The sequence below is a fragment of the Falco naumanni genome, chromosome 6, assembly GCF_017639655.2.
Source record: "Falco naumanni isolate bFalNau1 chromosome 6, bFalNau1.pat, whole genome shotgun sequence".
In the NCBI taxonomy this organism is placed as follows: domain Eukaryota; kingdom Metazoa; phylum Chordata; class Aves; order Falconiformes; family Falconidae; genus Falco; species Falco naumanni.
Window position 1 is genome coordinate 28,333,323 of NC_054059.1, and position 21,196 is coordinate 28,354,518.

The window sequence follows — 21,196 nt, forward strand, 5'->3', positions numbered from 1 at the left end:
GGGCACTGTCAATAATTTTGGAAAAGTCATGGTGACTGGGGGAGTTTCTTAAGGACTGGAAGAAAGCAAACATCTCCCCTGTCTTCAAGAAGGTCAGGAAGGAGGATCTGGGGAACTAAAGGCCTGTCAGCCTCATATTCATCACATTCTTGATACATAATGGCATAAATATGCGTTGTGGAATAACCGCAGACAGAACACATGCTGGGGGGCTGATCAGCTGGAAAGCAGCTTTTCAGAGAAGACCCCAAGAGCTCTGATGGAGAAGATGCTGTGAAGATGAATGTGAGCCAGCAATGTGCCCTTGTGGCAAAGACCAACATCATCCTGGGCTGCATGAAGCAGCAGATCAAGGGAGGTGATCCACCCTCTCTAGGCAGCACTGGTAAGACACATCTGGAGTGCTGGGCTCCCCGGTGCGAAGGAGATACAGACATAGTGAGGCTTAGTCCAGTAATGCGCCGTGAAGATGATGGAGTGGAGCATCTGACAAACGAGGAGAGGATGAGACAGCTGGGGCTTTTCAGACTGGAGATGGAGAAGAGAAGGCTCGGAGTGGGTGTGATGTGATACCTGCAGGAGCGTGCACAAGAGGAAAACCAGATCCTCCTTAGGGTGTTCCAGTGATAGGATGAGAGGAAATGGGCACACACTAAAATAGAAGTAATTCCATTTAAGCATAAGGAAAACCAAAATCTTTTTTTTCTTTTGTACAGTGAGGGTGGTGAAACATTGAAGCAGGTTTCCCACAGACCTTGTGAAGCTGCCATCTACGTAGATATCCAGAATCTGTCTGGCCGTGGTCCTGGGCAGCCTGCTCTAGCTCACCCAAGCAGGGGCTTGGACCCAATGATTTTAAGTAGTCACTGCCAACTTCCACCCATCTGTGCTTCTGTGATCTCTTAGCTTTTCAGTGAGTTCACCCTCAATTGTACCTGTATTTTTTTCCCCAATTCTCTTTCAGTTTTGGATCATCTGGAGACGTATTGATCACTGCACAGAAAAGATAGTGGGTTGGTTGCAGGTCTGCAGCAACTCTCTATTTGTTCCTTATTTATGTCATGGGCTTTAAAACTAGCACGTTTCTCTCTGCAGTACAGCAGTCTGGCTCCATTCTTGCATGTGTGTTTAGTCATAGAGAGTGCTAGAAGAGGCTGTTAATTCTGTATTAAATAATGCAGAATGTAATGTCAATAACTAATTTAAAATAATTAATCAATGCAGTAATAGAGCTAATTTATAACATCCTCTAACCCTGTCTTTCAGTCCTGGCCTGCATATGAAGAAGTATACAACAAAATGCTAGAGCTTGCAGCCTTTTTAGACCTACCTCGTTTTCCGGATATAACAGACAGCTGCTTTCTTCATCCAGACATGTTGTGCATGAAGTACTTGATGGAAGCTAATTTACCTGGTAAATATTTTCCCAAACCTGAACTGATAAAATTTTTCTTTGGTTTATGAGACTCTACCAAAAAGACTTGAATAACTACTTTAAAAGGGCCTACACTTTTCCTTCTAATTTATAACCATTTAAGCCTGAACTGAAAGATAATTTCTATAGAAAGCACCCTCATCAAACATTTAGAGTATGTACTATAGGCCCAGATATGCAGGGGCACTCTGGTGCTGGCTCTCTAAGACTGGAGTGGATACTTAATTTCAGATCTTTCAGTATCCACGTGAACTAAGAGGCCCTAACTGAATTCATGTGATTTATTAACTTTAGCTAAATGATTCTTGAAGTTGGGACCTGATTGCTTAGCACTGGAATTCTCACATATGATATTGACCTTATATTCTATAGTATTGCATATTAGCATTAATTTTAATATTATCAAGTGATGCCATGTGACAAGTCAACTGCTCTCTCAATTTCTGATTTAGTTTTGAAATTGCATATTGCATAAAAATTGAATATTTTTGTTTATGCTAAAATGATATCTTGAATATTGAATTGCCAAAGGAAGTCCAGTAAGTCCTAATACGTGAACTGTCTGTTGTGCTACCATGCTTTCTATCAAATACCGCTGTCACTGAAGATGAGTTGTACAGACAAATAGCCTGTAAATTATTTTTTTTTTTCCTCAGAGCATTCCAACTGTTAATAGTTGGGGGGAGGGGGCATTGTCTTGTTTTTCAATTAGTTACATTGAAAAAAGCTACTTGGCTTTTCTGTTTGCTCACAGTTGGATAAAGAGAAGATAACCAACAGATTGAGGGCTAAAATTCCAGAGTAGAAATTCTGATTTTGTAGTATTACACCAGTGTTGTGATCCTGTAGAGGATCGCGTTATTTTTCAGATTTTGAAGTATCAGTTGAATAAAGGAAAAAGCTAGAAATTTGGTATTTTCAGATCTGTTACAAAGAAATACAAAGCTAGGTACTTTTTGAAAATTACTGTAGAAGAAGATACTGTCCTTGACTTTTTCCTTGCAACTAAGTTTTTTATCATGTAGAAGCGTTTTTTTACAAATTGAAAAAGGACTACTATTGTTGTCTAACAATTAAAAAAAAATAAACAATGAATTGTCAGAGTTTTGTGGGACACTAAATGCTAATGAAAAGGCCATTTTAAGTATCTGAAGTAACAGAAAATATACTGACGTTATCTGTGAGAAAATTTGTTTTCCAGATTTTACTTAACTTTTACTGTTATGTACGAGAGAATTAAAAATCAGTTCCTACTGAACTCTGTAAGCAGCAAGAGAGTATAAAGTATAGCTGGATTAAGGTGGTTCTTAGTCATACATTGCTAACCTTTGTGGAATCTGATGGTGATGTAATCAACTCCTGTATTTCTTGCTGAACAGGAAAGGTGAGAAATTTGGGGGATTTGTATCTGAGAAAAATAAGCATAGAGTAATAAGAGACTGTATAGATACCATACTGCTGCTTTTGGAACTGTAGTTGCATCTTTTTGACATAACCCGCACTAGCGGCTGCAATTGGGCTGTATAGTGTAAAGCCAGTTTTAACCTAGGCTGGCATTGTCTGTACCTTAGCCAGGTTTTGTCGGGGTAGCAGCAAGTGCTGCCCTGCTGGGATTAGGCTGCTGTCCATGCCCAGCCAGCTTCTTTAAAACTAGCCCCTGCTCCTCTTTGCAGTACTGAATCCATCCTTGCATGGGTGTTTAGTCAAACACCCATGGGAAAAAGTTTGGGACAAGTTTTTGGCTTTTGGGGATTTTTGAAACTGTATTTACGTAGATTTAAGATAAGCTTTCTCATCACAGTGCTCAGGGTGTTACTTGAACGATGTTGTCAGATCATCAAAACTATTAAAAATGTGATTCCCTTCCTCCCATGTGAATATATGTCAGAATTCTTTTCCATGTAAGCACAGTGAAGGTTGCCTAGTTTTCTTAAAAATATTTCTCAGCCTGAAAAAATTTGCTGTCTAATGGTCCTGAAAGTCCTAAGCATTATTTTCCCCAAATGACCAACATATTTGCACTGTAAAAGTATTTCTAGCTTGTCTCACCATGCTAATTTTAGAATTTTATTTACATTAATCAGATGAATTGCATAATTGGACTTGTCGAGTGGTGAAAAAGATCTGTATTGGAGAAGTGGATTTCCTGACTCTTGTGCCTGGAAATAAATCAACAAGAAAAGTGAAATACGATGTTCTTGCTGCCGCAGTTATTGTAGTTGTGCTCAAATTACTGTTTTTATTAGATGATAACTATGAATGGTAAGTGTACAGGCAAAGCCAAGCCCAAATTTCAAATAGCCCAAATGTTTGTCTGGATCATTCTTTCTTTAGTAATATTAAATTTGTAGTATTTGAATTTTGATTAATTTCAGTAGCATAAAACATACATGTGAAGGCATTTTAGACATTAAATATTACTTATTTTTGAAATTCATCAGTTTGAATCTGAAACTTGGAATAAAATTAGGGTGTAACTTTTGATGGTTGTATTTGAACTTCCTGTAAGAAGTGCAGTATTTGGATCTACAAAATAGCCTGAGTTTTATAATTTTTTTTCAGGTTACTTTCAGACTTTGCTGAAGAAAGAAATAAAAATAACAAAGAAGGTACGTAAATATTCTATTATAAGCAGTTGTATGATTTTGTAAATGAAATGACTTTGTAATCAAGCTTAGAAAGACTTACTATGTATCTTATTGATATAAAAAAATGTGGTTTTGTCATTTATTCTTTTAAGGTAAGTCTTCTTTCGAAGAAAACAGTAGATCCTGTTCGTGTAAAAACATCTCAGTTTACCTGCATAATTCTTATTTTGCTGGGTAGGGCAGTTTGGAACACATTTTACTAGGTATCTTTCTGCTTCTTCTTGTGCCTGTTTGCCTCTTGTTTTAGGATTTCATGCATACTAGGTGATACGCAGTAAAGAAAGAACGCACTTTGATCGTAAATAGCAGATACTTATTAGGGGCATCAAACCACGTTTATGATAAAATCCAAACTTGTTTAGTCTTGTTAAATAAAATGTCTTAGTATGTAACATATTTCAGATGTAATCTATTTTCTTAGTCCAAATAATCCTGAGAGAGTGTGGAAAAGCTAGCAGTAATTAAGATAGAGAAGATAATGGTGTGAACATGGTTCTTTGAGGGCAAAAAGACCAAACCAAAGATTAGAAATCTTCAGGAAGATGTTCCATGGCCTGATCCAGATCACAGCTGAAGACAAGATCAAAGCTGTATTAGAGTAGTTTATCTTTTAAGCCTTCCATTCAGTTTTGGGACCCTTCTGTTACTTTCTAAAAATTTAAGACAGTAATAAAACTGCACGAGCACAGTTACTGCTGTATCTAGAGGTAGTCATCACTGTTAACTGAAACTGGTAATTCTCATTTTCAAGTGGATACTCAGACTTATTTTGAATCTTTGTTGGGGTTTTTTCCTTTTCATTTCCCTTGAAAATTTGAAGTACGTAATAGTGACAAGAGTAGTTGTGCAACTGCTTAAAAGCTGAGGCTCAAAGTCATTAATGGCTTAATGGGGTTTCTTCTTTATTAACAAGTCTCGTTGCCCTTGGGAGTGAACAGTCTGCTTTTTTACTTGAAAATCTGCTATGCAAAATGACCCATATGCTCTGTTATGTTGTCCCTATCCTTAAAATGTTGGAGACATGGGTGATGGTGAGAAGCTGCAAAGAGGAACTGATGTGAGAATTTCTGTTAGAGCACTGATCAGTGCCAGAGCGCAAAACTGCCTCTGGCATTTTCCCAAGTTAGCATGCTGAAATAAATAATGGTTAATACCGAGTTTTAAAGATTCAATTTATGTTGACTCCATTCTCAGTTTAACTATCCTTTCTTTAGTCATTTCTTAAATTAAAAAAATAGTATTTCAGCTCCTACAGTTTTTCAAGACCAACTAGAAGCTGTACAGTAGACAGCTGTAGTGACCTAGCGTGTTTGTGTGTATGTGTTCCATGAACTGCCACAAACACAGTATGGTTTATGTTCAAACCAAATCTGTGCTTGAGTTGTATATATGTCTGTGTGTGTCACAGGGCTGTGTATTTTCCAGTCAGCTCAGCTATCTGAACGTCAACCTAGCAGTACTGGCCAGGTAAATGGATATTATAGTGCAGCATCATGTCTCTGACAATGGTTTTGCTTGTCACAGATACTTAGTAATTCATATGAATTTTAATAAAAATTTTCACCACCACCACCTCCCCCTAAACTGCCCTCCCAGAGGTTTAAGAGTACTTAGTTAAACCTCTGGGTTTAAGGAGTTCGTGAAAGAAGTTGTCTCCACACCTTTGAATTTTAAGAACTACTGAAGGGTCTTTCTTCATTTGTCTGTTGCTGTATTTCTGTCCCGTAGCAGGGTAGTCTGAATAGCAAAAATGCAGAAGTGGTGTATTAGCTTGATTTTAAGAACAGTATATTCATCTTCAAAACGGTATAAACAGCTAGTTGGCAAAGCTGAGCACGATGCAAGCATCACATCCAGTGCAGCTGGGGTGATGGAGAAATGCAAAGCCTGGTTAATTCACAGTGCAGATAATCCACCCATGGGTAATAAGGGTTCATTATATTTTAAATATATAAATCTACACCACAGTTCTGTTCGAAATTCTTACACTTACTGTACCCAGTTGGTCTACTTCAGTCCTGTGCCTCTTTAGAGCATCGATCATAAACATGCTGCTAGAATGCCATATGCCTTCATATTTTTGCATGTGCGGATAAATATCTGTTCACATATCAACGAATGAAGTTACTGTGCTCAAAAACACAGAAAGCTGATACCAAGTCAATACCATTGTCTAGCATATTTTTCCAGCCCTGTATGGTTTCATGGGTAGTAGGATAGACATAGGTAGCAGGGAGTTGATGAAACTGCTCGAAATTTTACATCTGAGCTTGTTCAGATCTTACTTGTTTAAGTCTAAGCTTGATGTATAGTTTCATTAATGCCTTAAAGTCAACTTCCAAACAGGCGAAGGACACTTCACACAGTGGATATCAGGTTTATTTTGTAGAGAGGAAGTAGGCTCTATGCTTAACTTTCAGAAAGGAGGGAAAAGATTTGAACTGTGCTAAACCTATGAAATCTCTTCTAAGCTGAGGGCTTCTTTGCACTTGTAATGACATGCTGTTCTGTCGCTGCATTTCTACATTTCTCTTTCTTACAGAATTGTTAGATCGAGTATGTTTTCTTTAAGCACATGAAATTCAGGATAGGTTTGTGTAGAGGTGGAAGACACAGGGTGTAACTGTGTGGAGACCACCTTCTGTGTACTACACATTTCTTTCACTTCTTCCCAAACTGAAATGTGTGTTTTATTCAGGTAGTCCATATTTTGAGTTCAAAAAGTGGTACAAGGTGATAAAATGTTCCTTGGATGTGAAGCAAAAGAAATTGGATGAAGAAAATGCAAAGTAAGAGTTTTTTAAGTACTTTTTTTCTTTAAGGTGGACAGTTTTATGTGAAATCCTGACCCCCACAGAAATTAAAAAGGTTAGGAATTTGCTGCACATTTCCATCTATCAAGCTTGGGTGAATAGAGCAATTAAATCCCGATCTTAATTTTCTGTTTACATTCATAATGCTTATCCAGCACATTAATTAAACGTGCAATTTCTGTGACAAGTAGCTTACACAGCTGAACAGTTAACTCATTACAGTAAATCTAGGCTTACATGCCTCAGTTGGCCTATTCTGAAAAAAGACTTCTGAGGTGCTGGGGAGGCAATGGCTTTTAGTAGCGCTATTGGATTATTCTGATTTTAATTGAATAGCTCCAGCATTATTTGTAAGAAATTGCTATTCTTTTACTTGTTTGCTCCAGCTTTCTTTTTCTTAACAATTCTTATATCTCTTATTGGTAGGCATCTATGGAGATGTGAAAAGCCACTGTTTTATTCAGCCGAGAAGAAAGCTAGAGTTCTTAAGAGAAGACGTGAGTAAACGTTGCTTCTTCCCAGCAACACAGAAATCTTTTCCCATCCAACTTTTCCCATCATAGAAAATCTGCAGCCCTGACTGTGATAACATTTACGTCTTAAAATACCTGTTCTTCTCTCTTTCATCTCTGGGTACAATTAATGTAGTACTATTACAAACCCGTGGCTGGAATTCTTCAGACATTTTCCTCATGCTTAACTGAAGCTGCCTTTGCCAGCCTTCCTAATGACCTACTGAACCACATCTCAGAATGGGTACTGTGTCCTCGTCTTCACTGGTTTGTCAGCTGCCTTTATATAATCACGATCTTCATGAATTGTTGTTGGTTTTCCATAGCTTTCCTGTCCCTTTTCTCCTTTACTTCCTTGGTATGGATATCCCAGTATATCCTTCAGTTGACCTTGCATGTCCCTGGTCTCTCCCACTCCTCCTTGCAGTCTTCTACAGAAAATGAGGAAGGCTTGTCTGAACATGACTTTACTTGAATAGCTAGCTATATGTGGTCAGAATGCAGGTACATCTATTTCAGTAGCTCTAGAAGTACTTAGAAGAAATTACTGGGGTTTAGGTTGACATAAAAGCAAACAGAAAAACAACAGAAACCCACTTATCTGTGGAAATACAGGAAACCAGGATTTTATTTAACCAAATTATATCTGAAGTGCCTCATTCTGCATTTAATAGTATCTATTAAGTAACAGATATTTGGAGAGAGGTGTTCAGTGTGGCAGGTGATGTTTTTTTCCCTTTACGTACTCTTCCATTTTCTGGAAGTGACTGGTTCAGGCACTTCTAAACAAGTTGTATAATTTTATTTGGTTTGAATAACTCATGTTGGTTTTCTCTTTCAAGGATGCAATTGGGATTTTTTTGAATTTTTTTCAGAATTTGATAGGGGTCATCCTGCAGTCAAGTCATGTTCCACGGAAAAACATGTTTATCTTTGTTTATTTCAAGCTGATCATTTGCTCAGATGCCCATTAATTCCTGTATTTATAAGAAAAAAATAATAATTATTTTTGTTAGTCACTTTCTGGCACTCTAGGTTCCTCTTCAGGCTCTGCTTCTCTTTGAGCTAGAAGAGGACCACTCTAGATTACAGAGATTTACCACTGGCTATTGCAAGCAGGAACATCACATAATGCCATTGTAGCTGGGCGATACTAATCTTAAACCAAATTTAAAATAGCAGAGACACAGAGGGCCTTAGAACACTTATGTGCCAGATACAGGTTTTCAGAAACCTTCCTCAGCCTTTGTTTTTGATTGTAGATCTTAGTGTCCTCTTGAAAGATAAGCTTCCCAGTCCTTGGATTACTTCAGGATGTCTTCTCTGCTTTTTTACCAGTTTATGAATGAGTTTGCTCAGGTACAGTTCGTAAAAAGAAATTGGAGTTCCAACAGCAGTGTTTTTTAAACTGCTTTTTATCCTAGGAGAACAAGTCTTAGGTGGTCATATTGTGTGTGTTCATCTATCATCACACCTTCTTTGCCTTCTTAGCCTCAGTAACTTCTGAAAGTTTGTCATTCTTTCACTAGTAGTGGGGAAAGGTGGAGTAGTTCTGTTGGTTTTTTTCCAACAAAATAGTTTTCTGCAGCAAAAATTTCACTATGAAAAGCTTAACCTTAAGTCTGGATGTGTACGAAACCAAGCTTCCTTAATTCTGATACACAGGAAACCACTTAAAAAATCTTAGCAGGTCTGAGAGATAGCATACAACCAGGTAAATACAGTAAAAGGCATCCTGGCATGTGTTTTCTATCAGCATAAAAATACAGGCAGTATCATGGATTGCACAGGTTTTACTTGGGGGAATGGTTTTGGAGTGCCCCAGTGTTAATGTCATTAGGTATGAAAGACATGGCATTTTGAATTATCTTTAAAAATCTTTCCCTAAAACATGTGACAGAGTTGAGCTTTAAATGGAACGGGGGAAAGAACATACAGACCTTTAAGGTTTCTCAGTATTCAACACAGAGGTTTAAAGAAAAAAAGAAACAGAAAGAAGGGGGGGGAGGGAAGACACAAATACCCTGTTTTCTTCCTGTATTAATCACCTCTAAAAAATATTCTAATACTTAATACTTTTGCCTTGGTGGTTTTTTTTTGTTGTTGTTGTTTGTACAGATATGGTTGTGAATTTACAAAATCAGTTTGGCAAGCTGTCTGGTTCAGTTCAACCTGCTGAAAAGCCAAATCCTTCAAGTTTTCAGTTAAGTTGGTCTGAAGAAAACACAGATGGGAGTTGTTTTCACGGGCATAGCCTGAAGGGAATTTTGCAAGAAAAATGTGGTGTACTTACAGCCATGAACTCTGACTATTGGCTGTGTACACTGAAACTATGTACTGAGAAGTAAGTATTCAAATTTTTGTTAAATACATTTTGGAAAGTTCTGAAAGTAAAGAGCCATATATGTATTTTTTACAAATGACAGGTGTGGGGGGGTGTACACAGCTATGTATTCAGATATAGTTAAAATCATTTGTAGAAAGAGGTGTGTGGGAATGGTTCATCTTGGATTGGGAGTAGACAAATTGTAATATGAAGAGTGATCAAAGTGAGCTTTTGAGAAGAGAGGAGATGAGACAAAATTAACAACTAGAGTCACATGTCAGGAGTAGCAGCTAGATACAAATACTCAGTTTACTTCCTTCTTCACAGTATTTTGGAAAAAACTTGCACCACAGCTCTCCAGACAATGGGAAAATGGTTCTATTGCTTTCTTCCTGACCCCCCACAAAACATAGGAAATGAATTTTCTAAATCCTTATACTGCTTTTGTGGTGGCCTTGATCAAAATTAAAGTTAAAATTAGCAGAGTTCAAATAAGCAGGCAATTAATGCTTCCAGAACATATTTTTTACAAAAAAAATTACAAGTGAAAAGGACTTTAATACTATTTCTCTAAGAATATCGCCAATCAACAGTTGTATTTTTTTGCAAGCAGAAAAGTAAAAGACATGTATTTTACTAGAAAAGTAAAAGAAATATGGGAAAACATTTTTTGCTACTAAGGAATGTTAGTGTCTTTACTAGAGAACCGTTTCCAAATGAAAAGGAATTTATTTCTTTCCCCCCAATTATGGGTATATCAAAACAGTTGTGCTATTTGTTAGTAAAATTATTTTCTTTAAAGGACCTAAGTAGCAAGGAGAATGAGAGTCCAGCTAATCCAGCCTTGTACAAAGTTATATGGATATTTAACTATTTGCCTGATTTGTTTCTAACTCTCACTCTTCCTTTAATACCTACTCCTTTTGTGTCAAATTCTGCAGAAACTGGTGAGTTTTCTAGTTGGTGGGTGCTGGCAGACATCCATGGCCAGACACAGAAAGCAAAAGCCCTGCTGAGTGAGCGTAGGGTGTTAGGCAGCAGTTAGTCCAAGGAGTAGGAAATACCTAAATTAGTGTTTCTCGTAAACTCCCTAGTTTAGATGAGTAGAGGGTGGTGTAGATACAGCTTCTGGGTCATACACCAGCCTTTGGTTCTGCCACTGTATCATGAAACCCTAATCTAGAAGAGGTATGTACGGGTGAGTATCAGTGAAAAAGGGGGACTTTGCAGATGGCTTGGATTTTCCTGAATTTCTCGTGTGTGCAATTGGAGCATGTTTTTTGGAAGGGAGGCTGGGTTACGTTAAAAGTGAAATGAGATTTCATTAGTGCATTGAGTAACATCTTAGATATTCAGAAGTATGTAACATGAAGATTTATGGGCATGCTGAAGAGAGAATAGCCCCTACAGAGTCTTAGCGATACATTCCTGATTTTTTAAACATTAAACATTCCCCATGAAAGTAACTGGCTTTTACATGTACGCAATCTTTTCTGTCTCTCAGTAGATTTATTTGCTTATCCTTATTTTCTTTTTCACATTACCTTTCACATATCCACCATGACAGAAATGGGCTGGAATAATGTAAGCACAGTGTTATATTACAAGAGCTTTGGCTGTGTGGATTCATTCTTTTGTATGAATAAGAACCCTTTTTTTTTTTTTTTTTTTTTTTGAAGGGAGGAGAGGTAATAATCCTTTTACCACAAATTTGCGTAAATCTTATGTACACACTGAATGAGTGGATATTTTGCTGTATGTTTGTGTGAATAATCTTTCATGCAAAGTCTGTTTTTAAGCCTACATTTTCATATGTAATATATTAAAATGTTAATGGCAAACTGTCACAGCATCCATGGAACAAGATTTGAATTTAAATTCTTACCGGTTAAATTTCCCATTATATCATTTGCAATGCAAGTAGTTAATTATACATCTGACACTTGTTTAACTTTGGAAAACAACATCTACTCCCTCAGATATGAGGGTTTATCCTGTGCAAGTGTGTATGTATAATAGAACTAAAAACAAACGTACAGATTTTCTTTCTTTAAAAATAAGTGTAACTTAACTGGGACTGCTGAAATGCTTTAATTCTAGGACTAAAGTATGATTTCAGTGTTGGCAAAGCTGAGATCAGCCAAATAGTGAAATGCTTTTACATTTTCTTTTATTTTAAAGCTTTCAATTTCAAACTGGATTCTAAATTGATTTGGTATAGAAGATTAGGTGATAGGCATTTTACGGTTGGACGTGATAATCTTAAAGGTCTTTTCCAACCTAAATGATTCTGTGTATGATGAGGTATTACAATGTGTGAAAGATGTTGAGGAAAAATGGATTTCCCTTAATATTTAAATTAAATTAAATTAAATTTAAAATAGCCTGGAATTTTTTTTTGGCTCTTCAGAGATGCTTTTAGGGTACAAAATAGCACAAAAATAGCACAAGAAGGGGCAAAAATGTGTGTGTGTTTAGGTGCTTTTGTGAAAAGTGTAATTCCAGCAAATCAAATAGGTGCTTTACCGTATTGATGTAATTGTGCATTTGCCTCAGAATATATATCATCAGTCCCCTGCCCTCCCAGTGGAAACTGAGATTTGACACCTAAATTGCTATAAGAGCTGTAACTGCTGAATCTCAGGGTTGACTAGAACATAGGTGTCTTATTTAACCCAAAAATGAAGATTTGATGCAACCAACCTTTCTCAATGAAGTTTGAATTTAGCCAGCACATTGGGTTGTGGGGTCAGCTAGTTCATTCTGATGCCTATGAAATGTCCGATTTAATTTAGTTTTTCTAGGAAGTAGCTGGCAGCTTTCAGGGAACATGAGGTAGGGCAGAGGATGGGATGTAAGATGTGAGAGACCTAGTTTCAAATTTCCAATCTGGCAGATTTTGGGAGGCTTTAAATGAAGACTCTGCTCCCCAAAGCGTGGCTTGCATGGCACTCCAAGGCGGGTCTGTCTGTGCCTCCAGTTTGAGGTAAAATGTAAATATTTGTTGGGCCAGAGGGAGCAAGCAAATGATTCTATAGTCTAGTAATTAGCACACTTGCCCATAAATTGGGACAGACAGATTCTAGTCCTTGTTCTGGTGAATATTTAAGACTGCTGCTCTGAATCAGACAGAGGGGAAACTCTAAACTCTGCCGCTCCACATGCCAGGGCAGTACCTAGTAAGCTGGAAGATGCATAGGACTTGGGATGAATAGCACCTGAATTCCCATATCAATGTAAAATATCTTTTGAAAAATTGAAACAGCTGGAATTTCTACTATTTTAAACTTCCCACTAATAATAAAACCAAATTTGATGCTAACCCAGAACAGGGTGTTTTTACAACCTGAGTCACTGAACTTAATGTTTACAGAGCTCTCTCTGCAGACTGTCCTCTGTGTCATCTTTTGTTCAGTCTGACACTTGTTACCAGCAAGTCCAGTTTGCTATTTTCATTGCATACTTCATCAATAAAATGACCTCATAGTTTTCATTAATATCTTCACCCTGAGAGCTACAAAATAATTAAGCAGAAGGCTGCTATGGCACTCATTACTTTCTGTCGACCTGGTCATGGTTTGCCCCAGTGTTTCCTGTGTTACTCTACTGACCTGAACTTAGCTTTTCTCTTTCGTTTTTAGACAGGTAGTTTATATTTAGCACACAAAGGCAATGGACAAGAAACAGATGGGTTATAATCTCATGGCATAGCGTCAAGAAGAGGAGAAGGGACCCTGTGGAGAGTGTGGGCAAAGAACACAGAAAAGAGCCTGGATGTCTGCATTGGATAGTCTTAGGAACTTTAAAAATAGAGTAAGGTAGCCATTTTCACACTTCTCTACGCTTGCTAAAAGCTGGCAGAACAAACACTGGTTCATTTTGGTCCTGAAAGGCAAAGAATGTATTGAACTGGTTGAGTGTGATCCTGATTCATAGTGCAAGAAGCTCTACAGGCTTTTCCTTCTTACTGTGTCTGTACCACCTCTGAACATGTCTTGGTCCAATCCTCTACTTGAGGGTTTTGCAGGAGGAGATCACTTCACAGAATCGATATTGTAGGCCAGAATTGTGATTTATGTTGTTGGAAACATGTAGAATTTTCCTGTAATTACAATTGAAAATATGAATGCTAGCTAAATACTAAATACACTTGTAATTTCGGGTGCATTTTTTCCCCCTCTTTCTTTTCAGATTGTGTGGTCATCTGGCTCATTACAGAGAAGTGGACTTCCCCCAGAGTTACCATTTTGTACTAAAATTATTCTCCTTTCTTCTGAGGATACAACCCTCTTATATCCACGATGAGGTCTGTGCTATAGAACAGAAACTTTTTAATAAAAAAGTCTTTAAAAAGCCAAAATATAGTGCAGGTATAAGGAAGTAAAAAGACTAAAAATAACAGTATTAAACCCTTGTAAATTAGTTGGTTGGATCCCAAGCCACGGTATTACGTCTAAACCTACACTGATCCTTTTGCCTGCATGGAAGTTCTTTGTTAGGATAGTAGCGCTAAGCTCTACTACTGTACTTAATTTGTAGTGTCATTTTATCTGTATTTTAAGTCACTGGTCTTCAGCTGGGAAAGTTACCAAGGTAACAGTTTATCACAATTTATTTCCTCACTTTGCGTGAGCGCCAACAGAAAGCTATGAAATTGCCATTTTTTGGTATAATTGTATATACTTTTAACTGTACTGGACAGCACATTAAGATCTAATTACACTGTGAGACTTTGCAATTAAAATATCTATTTTTTTACCTACTGTTGTATGACAGCAAATATATTTTGAGAAAGTTATGTTTACTTTGTTGTGAAATAGTGTGTTAACAAGTACAAGGAGCAGTTTGTTGATGTTTTCACTGCAGTGAGTTTTTTAGTCATTGTTTCTAAACAGACTGTTCTGGAGCAACTCTGGCACTGTTTTCTAAATTTGCTAGCATCTTGTGTATCTCCCAGTCTCCTTTTATGTCTGAGCCTCTCATTCAAGTTAACACTTTTCAGGTCCATGTTCCACTTCAGGCTTCACAGATTTTGCAGCTACTTTTATACCTGGGACTTTTATACCTAGGATTATTTCTTGTGCAACGGTGACTGCCAGGTTTTCCTGCCATTCTTCTTTTGCAAGGCTACTGTCATTTGAATTTCTTCTGACTGCTTTATAATCCAGCATCTTCAGTAGCTTGAGCCTCAGCCATTCTGCCAGTTTCTCATGTTCAATCTTATTTATGCACTGTGTTTTCAGCTATCCCAGACAACGTGTAAATGAAGTTGGGTGCTGCCACTACATTAAAGACACCATAACATATACATATGTTGAACAGAGATGTTGAGTAGATAGCCAGATGAATAATGCTGCTTTCAGTTGAATTAAATAAAATTCAGTGATTCCGACCATCAGTATGGAGTACAGAAGTTGCCAAATATATTTGATCAAAGCCAAAATCAACAGTTGTTTCTAAGCTTTATTATAAACAAGAAAAAATGGTGTCTGCAGACCTAACAGAGTAATACCTTCCTTCCTGAGCAAGGGCTTCAGTGAGGTGTAATCTGGGAAGGTAATCAGTCCAACGAGTAGACTCTGAGTGTGATGGAAGGGTTGTCTAAAAATTTGAAACAGGTGAATAATAGGGGAGGAGATATGCTGCTATACCTCTCTGGAGCAAAGTGATAAAGTAGTGTTTCGAGCATGGGTAGAGCAGACAGGACTATTAAAGGTAAATTGTAATAGTCAATTGGAAATACTGGCAAACCAGGAGGCTTCACTGGCTCAGTAGAGGCAGGAGGTAATTAAGCATGGTGTCCTGATCTAAGGTGATAAAAAAGACACACTTCGGGTGGGAGTTTTTACTTTTTCAGGTATTTTAAGTAGTTATGGTAGAACAGGTATTGAGAGCAATGGTCCTATAGTGTGATTGTAACATGCAGATGAGAAGGCATAGTTTTAGCCGTACAGAGCTAAACTGTTCTTGATGGGGGAAGAGGAAAGAGCAGACTGAGTTTTTACGTGTTCTATGTTTTCGAGATTTCATAAGTAGCTATAGTTCAGTATGTCTAAATCTGTTGTCATGTTGTGCTAGATACCTCAGACTTCGACGACATGTCTTGAACTGATTTTTACGTTGATGGACTCGGAATACAACAATTTGAATCTCATCTTGTGTCTAGTGTTTGTGTTTTAAAATTAGCTACCATCTATTATGTTTGACCTTACCTGAGTGAATTACTAAAGTTTGTAAATATTTGGTAAAATTATTCATTCTTGTTCTGGATTAGTATTTGTATCAGTTAAAAATCTACAAAAGTGTAATACGCATTGTCACTGTTTTCAACAATGCTTGCTTAAGCAACTGAAAGTGTCTCATTCTTTTTCCAACAATATCTGGTAAAGTTTTGAATTAACTATCTAAAAGACACCCTGTTAGACATAAAGGTTTCATTTAATTCAGAAGTCTTTATTTGAAAGACTTATGCACTTAATTATAGGTACACCTTTCTTTTAAAAGTACTGTACTAGTAAAATCTCAGCTTCATAAATTAAAAATACTGGGCTCATTGTTACATTGTTACAAACGTAACAAAGCTCCCTTAGATGTTAGAATAAATTAAGGATGTACTTTAATAAACTGGAGTAAAGCTTGCAGTTAATCATCAAGAGCCATGTGCCTTCTGGACACATAGGTTAAGAGTCAGATTTAAAAGTAAAGGGTGTGCCCCTAAAATACTTAATGTTAGTTCTATCCAGTTTAATCAATCAACACTTATGTTGGAGTAATGATGTTTAAGAAGCTGACGAGCCACAAAGAGTGCCTTATCTTCAGCGAAGTGTGGTTGAGAGCTCTCTTGGGACAACTACTTTGGGTCCAGTTAATATAACCCTGAGGTGGAGCCACACTGGTTGAACAGACAGCTACCGGCAGATAGCTGAAGGCTAGGGTGTCTGCTGCAATTCAGCAGTTCCAACCACCTCTTCTATCTACTTTTAAGTTACAGCTCCTTTCTGTAAGTATTTGCTGAAAATGCCCAAATAAAGCTCAGCTTTCTGATAGCTACTTTGTTGTACCTCTTCCCATGAAAATTTTAAATAAAGAGAATCAGTTTGGGGTTTTTTCTTACTTTAAATGTTGAATGAGAGTTCTTAAGTATAAAGGCAAGTGGCGTTTTTTTTTAGATTGAACTTTTAAAACAGTATATATTGAGAAGACTTAGAATAGTTAAACAATTAAGTTAGACAATAGCAAGTCAGTTATTCTGAGACCTTGATATGCCTTCTTAAGTGAATTTAGGCTTTCTCCTAGTTTGTGTGTTATATTTTAACACACCGGGTTTTTTTCTTTAGTAACCTTGCTTTATGAATTCTCCTAATTAATGCAACCTTTCTGTTGTTTCAGTGGAGAAATATGGCAGATATCTCATTCTCTTTTGAAAGATACAGCCTTCAGCAGAATCGATGTTTTACCTTACTAGTAAACCTTACTAGTTTTTCACTACTGCAGTGTGACTGCATTGTCAGTATCAGCTTAGACTCAGTCTTTTTTTCTTTTTAATGCATTTTTCTTTTTAAAGGTTTTACTGTTTTCCAGATATGAAGGAGAGATGTTTGACTTTCCCCTTAACCTCTTAACATGGAGTGTGAGGACCCTGAACCCGATTTAACCAGGCAATGAGAATCAGCAAAGCCCAATGCCTGCAAGCAATGGTAGTCTAATTTATTGGCCATAGTGTGTTGTACGGGCTTCACTGCCATTGCATCTTCCTAACCCATTTTTAGCATGACCCCTGAAACAGTTGGTTGGAAGATTTGAGAAAGCTTTGTGCGATGTTGCAGGCAACAGAATGAATAACTCTCTTTCTCATAACTTGGAAATCTCAAAGCTTCCTTCCTTAAAATGACTTTTCTCTCTTTATGGACAAACAAGACTTTTGTCAATGGTCCTGAAAAATTATTTCAGGGTATTTGTGGTAAGTTGTCAAGAGGGTGCTTTTGCAGGGCTGGAAGTAAAAGAGCCAGGACCCACGGGGATTTTGGGATAAGTCTGAAAATGTTAAGTCCCTGAATAAGGTGTCTTCTCCCTAGTTCATCTGTCCTTTCCCCATATCTGGTGAAGTTTTATGCTGCTTCATAGGTGGAAAGAGTCAGGATAGTTCTGCTTAATGAATCTTATATTTTGACCCAAAATGAGATGGGCTTCCCAGCACATATGATCATACTTACTTCCTGGCTGAGTATGTTAGTATGTAGATTGGTCAAAGCAGTATCTTTTGCTGCATTTGCTCATGCTCTAAATGCAAAACGCTTGCTTTCCAGTACCTCCTCTGCGGTTACTGGCCTTGTTGCTCCTCACATGTGAAGCTCCTTTGTTCATGGCCAGATTAGATGAGGGACAGCATAAAGGGGATGCCAAGATGTGGAAACAGGTATACGTGAAAGAGCTTTCCTCGCTGCTGCTTGTGATGCTGAAACAGTGAACAAGAGAGTGAGTAAGGATTGGCAGAACAGGAGATGATGAATGCTTGTGTTCTCACGTGAGGGTGTAGCTGCCCTTGTACAACTGCTAATGGCAGCATTTCCAGAGCCACGATACTCCTCCCCGATCCTCAGCGTTACGCTCTGCCTCCAGCAGTTGACATCAGGTAGTTTTAAAAGGAAATACAAGCACGTTCCTCTGATAATCTCGCATGGCTGCTCTGCATCGTAGGAATATTCTGTGTCTGCTCACAGACCACCCTGTTGTTCTAGCAGTGGCTTTGCTCAGACCCTGCCGTTGCCTCATCAGAATGCCACCGAGTGTGTTCAGTGTATATGCTGTGATCCAGTAGCTTGGTCTCGATCCTGGGCTGCTTCTGTGCTGCCTTTTCATGGCGGACGCCTGCAATGGCACTCTGACAGGGTTGCCTGAGGGGTGCGGAGCAGAGGCTGCTGCAAGAGACAAGGGTGAAGACAGCACCTCTTTACAGGCCCAGGGAAGAGCGTCCTAAAACTGTGTCCAAGTGCCCTGGCTCTCAAGGTCTAGATATTGAACTGCAGAGCTAGTGAGTTCCTGATGAGCTGTCAGCTCCTCACAAGCTAGACAGGCTTCACGTCCGAAGGCAGGCTGGGTCCCGTGCTTCTCTGAGCATGACTTCGACCATGGTCCCGCAGCTCAGTGCAGCAGGGCTCGCTGTGACCGCCGCTTGCAATTTGCTCTGACGCTAGGGTGTGAAGCAATCCACCTGGCCCTGGATCTCATCCACACAGTAAGTTGTGCTTACGTTTGATACAAAACTGTGACAAAACATTTTTGTTTACTGAACTGAGGTCCGTGGTGTTTGTAACTCCTAAGCGGGCAGCTGGGTGGCTTCCGTGCTGTGGAGCAAAGCAGATTAGGCAGAGAACAGCACGCAGTGAAAATGCTGCACGCGCTGTTCTCTTGCTGCACTGCTATCAGCCTGTGTGGCAGGACCTGTGTACGCAGAAGTCAAACCCAGAGGAAGCACAATATTGAGTAGAGATGATAAATGCTCAGTGAGACTGGATAACATGCTAAAGATTTTATCATTGATAAATTTCAAGGTTTCAGGCTGACTTTTAATACACAGGGTGCTGCAAAATTGGTTAATTCATGTTTTATGTCCTCAGTCAGGCTGATGGAGCTACTGTCCTGCCTCTGAATAATCTGTGTGCTCTCAACAGTTATCTACGTTATCTTTAGTGCAAAATGCAGAATCAAAAGGGGAAGCTTTAAGGAATGCCTGCAATGTTGCCTATAGGGATGTGACTGAAGTGAAAAGCAAACTCTTTATTTAATTTTCCCATTCTGTATTTCACTCGTTATGCTTTCATTTATTTACCCTTCCCCCCCAGCTTTTTCCATCTTCCCATTCCAGCCCCCTTTTCCACTGTCAGTTGTCTTTCCATTTCTTCCCACTGTGCCTGCTTTCACCTCACTTCCTAGGGAGTTCATGAACCCCTGCCTGGGCTTTTTTCTTTTTTTTTTTTTCAGCCCTTTGATGCCTTCAGGCTTGTTCTGTGGGGGTCAGTGATCAGTTTCAGGCTTTCTTTTCCAGCTCTGTCATTAGTGGACCACAGGCCTGCTGCTGAAAAGAAAAGCTCGTCTGGTGTGCTCTGTGATGGCGAGTGTAGAAGATTCACTGCTCTTTACAGCCAGCTCTGTCACCTGGCCCTTCCATCTCAGGGGTTCAGATTAAGTGCAAAGTATTTTGTTTTGACTCCCTGCTGCATTTTGTGAAATCAAAAAGTACTGTTACAAACATGATGCAACTTGTTTGTTTATTACACAGGTGTGAATGGCCAGTGCATGTAGATGATAATTATCGGGTATGAGATTTTAAAACCTTATTTGTTAGGTAAGTCATAACAGTAGCTAATCCTTGTCCAGAATAAATCCCAGGTTCTCTAGATAGCGATGTCAAAAGACAGACTGGGGAGAGGTGCAAGCATGTTGAGACAGCGCTCGGCCAGATGGTTGCAAATGGCGCGTGAGTTTGGTGGGGTTCCTTGCGTGTTTCAAGTGGAATCCATTCAAAAGGGAAAACGCATAGGAGAAGGGAAGGAGAATGCTGCAGGCAGGCCTGAGGCAGAGCGAAAGGTAAAGGGAAGGGCATGAGAGGTGGGGGAGAGCAGTGACATCAGGGTGAAAGGGCTGAATGAGGAAAGAAGTGGAAGGAACGCCAGTCGGCGCATGGCAAGGGAAGCCCTGCCAGAGCGCTGCCACACGAGGCTGGCATAGCTTTATGCCTGAGCCAAAGCTCTCCTAAATCCCTTTGCGCTTCTTGCCTGATTTTATTCAGCGATGATGCAACCCAGATAGTGACATCACAGAAATACACCTACAAGTGGTGTTACAGAGTCTAGATTGTGACCGGCAGATTAGTCAGTGGTGTCACAATCCGGTGTTTATATCATTGTCTCCTGAATGTGGAAGTGATCGCTATGTCGATAACTAAGTTTTCATCAGCGGATCAGGCTGTTAAGAAAAGCCATCCCTTTTGCAGAGGCAACAGTTTTGACATATTTGGAATAAAAACATGGTAAATTCTAGTTCAGTAGAAATACCAAGCGTGGCACATTACTAAGATTTTAGCAGTTTGGGTGCGATGTAAACATATGACTGAACTGCAGCACATACTGCATCTGGGTCACTTACAGCTACAGGGTAGTATTATATTGTTAATGAAAAGTGTGCATGTCTGCCAAAATGCAGAGATTGTGTCTGCACATCCTAGAATTCTATGAACAGAAGCAGGGAGTGTGAGGAGTGAATGACACCTGAGAAAGTTAGCAGTCCTTCCCAGTACTTCCCATTTTGAGCTGGCTTTGTAACTTGTATCAGAAACAAAGCAAGTTACACTTGCTTGGAAAAATTTAACTTTCTGACATCTTTATTGGATTACAGGGGGGGTTTTTTTGTATGAGAGAACAGATAAGAAATTTTCTTTGTGTAATCTCGAATTAGAATTTTAA

At 38.7% G+C, this 21,196-nt stretch overlaps 1 protein-coding gene across 4 annotated transcripts in view; it reads left to right on the forward strand.

Annotated features, from left to right (window-relative positions):
* Positions 1-19,988, forward strand: part of TAF1B (TATA-box binding protein associated factor, RNA polymerase I subunit B) — a 57,046-nt gene extending 37,058 nt beyond the window's left edge. For 2 of the 4 annotated variants that reach the window (XM_040598318.1, XM_040598320.1), the window contains exons 9-16: positions 1,267-1,414; positions 3,520-3,697; positions 3,998-4,044; positions 6,782-6,872; positions 7,323-7,393; positions 9,527-9,752; positions 13,926-14,040; positions 15,813-19,988. In XM_040598318.1, the coding sequence (XP_040454252.1) occupies positions 1,267-1,414; positions 3,520-3,697; positions 3,998-4,044; positions 6,782-6,872; positions 7,323-7,393; positions 9,527-9,752; positions 13,926-14,040; positions 15,813-15,914 (978 nt within the window). In that variant the 3' untranslated portion in view covers positions 15,915-19,988. Of the gene's footprint in view, positions 1-1,266; positions 1,415-3,519; positions 3,698-3,997; positions 4,045-6,781; positions 6,873-7,322; positions 7,394-9,526; positions 9,753-13,925 lie in introns of all 4 variants that reach the window. The other 2 variants (XM_040598319.1, XM_040598321.1) reach the window with 1 other exon arrangement.
* Positions 19,989-21,196: the final 1,208 nt, after the last annotated feature.